Here is a 6,465-nt window from a genome sequence, read left to right as displayed (position 1 = left end):
ACAAACTGTTGGGTAATACTTCTTGGTTTCAGGCTCACTCAGACTACAACCTGAAAGTACTGCCTCCAAGTGTATCTGACCACTCTTTGCTGTTGTTACAACATCAGGACCAGCCTATTAAAAGGCTGAAAAGATTCAGATTCCTTAACTATCTTACTGAAACTGAGGGATTCCATCAAGCTGTGCAGAGTAGCTGGAATGAACCTTGTATTGGAGGGGGCCCTAGTTATATTCTTTGGCACAAACTTAAAAGGCTACAGAAGATTCTTTATAGGATGACTAGACCTTTGTTATCTGCCAACCATAAAATTCTTCAGGCTAGACAAGAACTCTTGAAAGCTCAAGAAGAACTTGGTCTAGACAAATGGGATGCTGAGAAGATATCTGCTGTCAAGAGATGCCATGATGAACTTATTAAATGGCATGAGACTGAAGAGAGTATCTTGAAACAAAGGGCAAAGATCAAATGGCTAAAGGATGGGGATGGTAACAATGCATTTTTCCATGCATCTGTTAAACTCAAACAAACTTTCCAAAACATTACTATGCTGGAGACTGAGGAAGGCCATACTATCTCTGACCCCAAAGACATTGAACAGGAAGTTCTGAAATTCTATGGCAACCTTATGGGTCATAGAATTAACTCCCTTGAAAGTGTTGACATTGAGGCTATGAGGAAAGGTTCCCAACTTCAAAGAGATCAGAAAATCCTATTGGAAAGAGGTATCACTGATGATGAGATCTGGACTGCTCTTAAGGGGATAGCTGACAACTCTGCTCCTGGTCTAGATGGATACACTGCTAAATTCTTTAAGGTTTGTTGGAATACTATTAAAGGAGATGTAATTGCTGCTGTTCATGAGTACTTTGGAAAAGGTAAAATTTACAAAGCTTTCAATTGTTCTTTGGTTTCTTTGATCCCTAAAACTACCTCTGCTAAGTGTATCAAAGACTTTAGGCCTATCTCTGTTTGTTCCACTTTTTACAAAATTATCTCCAGGATTCTTACTAATAGGCTTAGCATGGTCATTGGAAGTATTGTTAGTAACAACCAAGCAGCATTTATACCTGGGCAACAGATCCAAAGTCACATTCTATTGGCATTTGATCTGTTAAAAGGCTATGATTGGAAGCAAGGGCCTCCAAAATGTATGTTTCAGATTGACTTACAAAAGGCATATGACATGATAAATTGGAAGGCTTTGGAATGTATTATGGCTGAACTAGGTATACCTTCTAAATTTCTTAACTGGATTATGCAGAGTCTGACTACAGTGTCTTATAGATTTAATATTAATGGCAATCACTCTGAAATTCTTATTGCTAATAGAGGCATAAGGCAAGGGGATCCCATCTCCCCCTACCTTTTTGCCATGCTTATGGAATACCTGCAAAGAACTCTCCATCAGATGCAATTGAATCCATGTTTCAAACATCATGCCAAGTGTAAGAAATTACAGCTTACAAACCTAATGTTTGCTGATGATGTCCTCTTATTTGCAAGAGGTGACCTCATTTCTGTTGAGCTTCTTCTTACAGGTCTGTATAAATTCCTTCAATCCACTGGTATGCAGATCAATAAGAACAAAAGTAAATTATTCTTTGGTTCTGTTGAGAATACTATGAAGACTGAATTACTTAGGGTCTCTGGTTTCCAAGAAGGTACTATGCCTTTTAGATACTTAGGAGTGCCCATTACTAGCAAGAAGTTATCCATTCAGCATTATATGGGGCTGGTTGGCAGGATCACTAGTAGAACCCGAATCTGGACATCTAAATTACTCACCTATGCTGGGAGGTTACAACTCATCAAGAGCATTTCCTTTGCTCTTGCCAACTACTGGATGGCTTGCTTTCCATTACCCAAAGCAGTACTTGCTAAAATAGATGCCATTTGTCGTTCTTTTCTTTGGACAGGTAAAGATTATGTCAGTCGAAAGAGCCTTGTTGCTTGGAAGACAATCTGTCAGCCTATGTCTAAAGGAGGGCTTGGGATTATTGACATCAGCACTTGGAACAAATGCACGATGCTGAAACTTCTTTGGAACATATGCAACAAACCTGATATGTTATGGGTTAAATGGGTTCATGCATACTACTTGAGGAATCAATCTGTTTGGGACTTTACTCCAAGAATAACTAACACTTGGATTTTTAAGGATGTTATTAAGGCAAGAGATATTCTCCCATCCTGCCAAACACAATGGAATGAGATGAGTCAAGCAGGTAAATTCAGTTGTGGTATTGTATATCATTGTTTGAATTTGAATCCTACTGTGCCTTGGAAAACCCTTTGTCTGAAAAGTCCAGCTAGGCCGTGTGCAGTGATTATCCTTTGGCTGCTTTGCCATCGTAGATTATCTACAAAGAACAGGCTACATCATCTTGAATTCATTACTTCCACTGAATGTAGTTTTTGTGATATGATTGTAACTGATAATCACATTTTCTTTGATTGTGTGGAATATCGCAAGATTTGGAAAGCTATTCTCCAATGGTTACATCTTGATCATGAACCTAAAAAGTGGGATGAAGAAATTACTTGGCTTACTAACAAGACTAGAGGCAAAGGTTGGAGGGCATCATTACTCAAATTGGCCATCGCTGAAACTGTCTACGGTATTTGGACTCATCGCAACAAGAAGATCTTTGATACTCCTATTGATGCTTCACAAACTATCAAGTTAGTTATTGACAGAATTGTCTATAGGGGCTGGCACTGCAAGGGTATAAAACCCCATATTGTTAATCTTATGATTGAATAGCTCGATTTTGGTTGTTTGTCCAATTTGCTGCTGGATCCTTTGTGATCGCTTGTGTAATCACTGTTTTTGGTTAATAAAAGTTCCTTTATTTCCAAAAACAATACTCCTTCACCATTCTTCTTCAACCACACAACAACATCATCTTCATCAACAACATAATCTCCATCATTAAGTTGTCATTCTGTAGCAAATGAACAGCATAATTAGTGTTGAACTCCACAACATTTACTTTCCCGATGAGCTGGGTTTACTTCCCAAAGCTGAAAAACTGACAACAGAAAAGGAAAGATTCTAAAAGGAGTAGAGGCTGGGCCGGTCCAATCAACGTATAGGCTCCGTTCTAGTTTAAAAAATGGACCCAAATTTTAAATATAAATACAATTAAAATAATTAAAACAGATACATAAAAAATACAATTATGTATTAATTAGTAATTTATTTAGTTCTAATTTTTTTAAATTTTGATTTATCTCAATTTTTATATGTATTAAGTTTTTATCATAGCATTTTTTTGATTTATTGAATTTTTATTATAATATTTTATTTATTTTGATTAATATTTTTGAAAAAAATTAGATCTTTCAAAAATTTGGGGCCTCCCAAAATTTGGGGCACTGTGCTGTAACTAATTAATGAGAATTATGTCTCCTGCTTCTTTGTCTTAGATCGACTACTTAAGACTATTGATATGCTTTGAATTTTTTTTTCTTAGAGTGTATCAATTAGAAGTAAGATACGTTAGCTATGGGTTGATCTATTCGACTTTGTCTATTAAGTTGAACTAGTTTCATCTTGCTCCATGGAATAGCTTAAAATCGAGATATACTCTATTGAATTTGAGTTTAGATCCAACCTAACTTATCGGATACATACAATTATATTATATAAATTGTTCATTTGGATTTGGATTTGTCCAATTCAGTATCGTGAAAATATTATAAACATGGTTCATTTACTGTTACTAAAAAAATAGGCACAAAGCCTTATACGTTACATATAGTTATAATAGATCAGAAACTATATCTTGCCGACCCATCAATCTGCAACTCTGTAACTAATATTTCTTCTATTATTCAGGTCAGTTAGGTTGATAACACCTTCTGAATTTTCATCCTAATGATACAGAAAAGAGGTTTCAAATGTATAAGAGAGACAGACGCATAATATCAAACATTTTGCAAATAGACCAGCTAATCTTTAAAACAATTTTATCAAACCAAATATGTCAATACCACAATAATTTACACAATTACATGCCAAGAAACACCACTTCTCACTCGCATAAAAGTTACATATACAAACAAATTACGCATTATCACAGAGACTAGGAAACAAAGTTATTTATGCACATCATGCGTAAATAAATAATATAAAGTCGAGTTTATATAATATGAGGACTGAGACCCATTAGTTTTCTTGTTTTACCAACAAATAAATCTCCCGATTTTATTATGCCAGGAATTCTTCCACTGATCGTTATGAATGGGAGCTGCGCAACTGCATCATGCCTCCCGAGTGAAACTATTGCCAATACTGAATGCGGTTTGTAAGTTTCCCTCCGACATTCTCTTCCTCCCTCTATCATCACCCGCACGTTCTTCGCAACCACTTCCGCCTGCTTCTGCGCTAAAAACCCTTGCTTGATTTCCTGTTCGATTGCATTTTATTAAAAAAAATATATCAGGAGCGTTGTAAAGAGATTAAAATGGATAATAATGCTAATAGTAAGCACTTACTGGAATATCTGTAATATCTCCAATTGCGAAAATGTTGTTCCGCCCCTTAACTCTCAAGTGTTCATCTACCTTTATCCTTCCCTGAACATCCAAGTCATTTTTCAATACAGTTTCCTTAAGCCATGCCGAAGCAAGTGGTTTTCCCGTGCATAAGAAATGACAATCAGCTTCAATAGTTCCCCCAACTGAAGTTTGGTATTTCTTGTGTCCGTCTGTGGCGCTGTTTAAGTCGACTGCTTGGTCTAGTTTCACGTCAACATTCTTAGATTTCAACCATTTTAGAGTCTTGTCAGCAGCTTTTGCCCCTACGAACTCCAGCAGTCTTGGTCCTTTGTGCACTAGTGTAACCTTCTTGTCGGGAAAATCAACAGCTATCTCTCCAGCAAGTTCCACACCGGTTGGACCTCCTCCAACAATCAGAACGGAACGAGCTGATTTTATCTTTTGATTTTCTGCCAGAGAAAATTAAATTCATAACTCAAATAATGAAAGTGACAATTCATTACATTGATTAGTGGAATCTATTCTGCATAATCATTCACAAAACACTGCTAAAATTGAACAATGTGGGTATGTGATATGTTATAAACCAAAACAACAATACACAATAATCTTAGATATCAATAAACATGTTTGTAGATAGACATAGCTATGCGTTAAAAACTCAATCAGTTATTTTGGTTCTGGTATTTCTTCCACGGTGACACAAGAGCTCCAGGCCCAGGGTACATTTACTTAATGAATACATTAAATTACAATGATTCATTTCATATTGTTAGAAATTCTGTCTTCATTGCTAGATAGTATTAGAACCTAGCCAACACGGGTTCAATGAAGAAAACTCAATATCCTCAAACATTATCTTTGCCAATTATAATGTCAGAAACACTGAATGGCAATCAATATTGTCAATCGCAAAAAATGGCAATTTGTTCAAATTCAGGCCGAGTCACGCTAATAGCGGTTTCTTAAAATTTGTCTACGAGCAATAGCGGTATGTTAAAGGTTACCTTCTTTATACTGATGAAGTCTTTCAGTCCTAAGTTTAGGCACAGGATCTGCATGACCAGTAGCAATAACAAGATACTCATACGGAACCCGACGACCCTCTGCAGTCAACACTTCAGTTTCCGTCACATTGACAGCACTGGACGTAACAAGGTCGCCTTTTGTAAAATAATCTCTATGGTTTATCAATGTCCTTTCTGCAAAAGATGGCTCCACCATTGCCCTCAAACTCGCCCATGAAATCTCAAAATATTCCTTCCTGGATTCAATTTCACTCAACCATGAGAACCACAGAAAAACAATTACAACTTAATAAAAAAGCACTTTAACACATAAGCACTTATCAAATAAGTACTTATGCAAAAGTGAATTCAAACATGACCTAACTCATAAAAAACACAACTTTCAGCCTCAAAATTGAAACTTTAAGAATTGGGCAATTTTAAAAAGCGATTATGATATCATGAATACAAAAGGGTCATCAAAAATTCCAATTATTCATCAAAATTCAAATAAAAAATCAGAAAAATTACGCTGAAGCATGATTGATTATACAAAGATTGAAAAAGAGAAAGGAAGAGAATTTACGGATCAATGAGGGTGACATGTGCATGGGATTGAAGAGATTTAGCGACGAGGGAACCGGCGATGCCTCCTCCTAAGATAACAACTCGCTGTTCATTTTGGTTTCTCATTTTGCTTCTTTGCTTTCTTGTTCCACTGCAAAATGCATTCATTTATGCTGTTATTATTATCATTATTATTTTAAATAAATTAATTAAAAGGTAATATTGAAAATAATATAAACTATATTTTTTTGGGACAAAAATAATTTTATATATTATATGGTTCTATGTTGCTACTAAATGTTTTCTTTTAGGCTGTCACAACAACTCACAAGTGTAGAGAACAAAAACAACTCTTATGCCTTGCTTGGTTGTGAGAAAAGATAAATT

At 35.8% G+C, this 6,465-nt stretch overlaps 1 protein-coding gene across 1 annotated transcript; it reads right to left on the bottom strand.

Annotated features, from left to right (window-relative positions):
* Positions 1–3,947: 3,947 nt before the first annotated feature.
* On the bottom strand, positions 3,948–6,253 carry LOC131606804 (uncharacterized). The gene is made up of 4 exons (XM_058878925.1): positions 6,098–6,253; positions 5,512–5,768; positions 4,502–4,953; positions 3,948–4,413 (listed from the first exon to the last, which is right to left on the bottom strand). The coding sequence occupies exons 1-4, from the start codon at positions 6,244–6,246 to the stop codon at positions 4,147–4,149; spliced, it is 1,125 nt and encodes a 374-aa protein (XP_058734908.1). The 5' UTR covers positions 6,247–6,253; the 3' UTR covers positions 3,948–4,146.
* Between the last annotated feature and the right edge of the window lie 212 nt (positions 6,254–6,465).

Source organism: Vicia villosa, linkage group LG5, assembly GCF_029867415.1.
Source record: "Vicia villosa cultivar HV-30 ecotype Madison, WI linkage group LG5, Vvil1.0, whole genome shotgun sequence".
NCBI lineage: Eukaryota > Viridiplantae > Streptophyta > Magnoliopsida > Fabales > Fabaceae > Vicia > Vicia villosa.
The sequence above is the reverse complement of the archived record's forward strand: the minus strand, read 5'-3'. Positions and strand labels throughout refer to the sequence as shown.

Bases quoted from the DNA above. Each gene is read 5' to 3' on its own strand.
- LOC131606804 (XM_058878925.1), bottom strand. From the start codon at position 6,246: ATGAATGCATTTTGCAGTGGAACAAGAAAGCAAAGAAGCAAAATGAGA. The intron at 5,769-6,097 runs GTAAATTCTCTT...AATTGAATCCAG, and splicing joins CATGTCACCCTCATTGATCC to GAAGGAATATTTTGAGATTT. The intron at 4,414-4,501 runs GTAAGTGCTTAC...GCAATCGAACAG, and splicing joins GAGATATTACAGATATTCCA to GAAATCAAGCAAGGGTTTTT.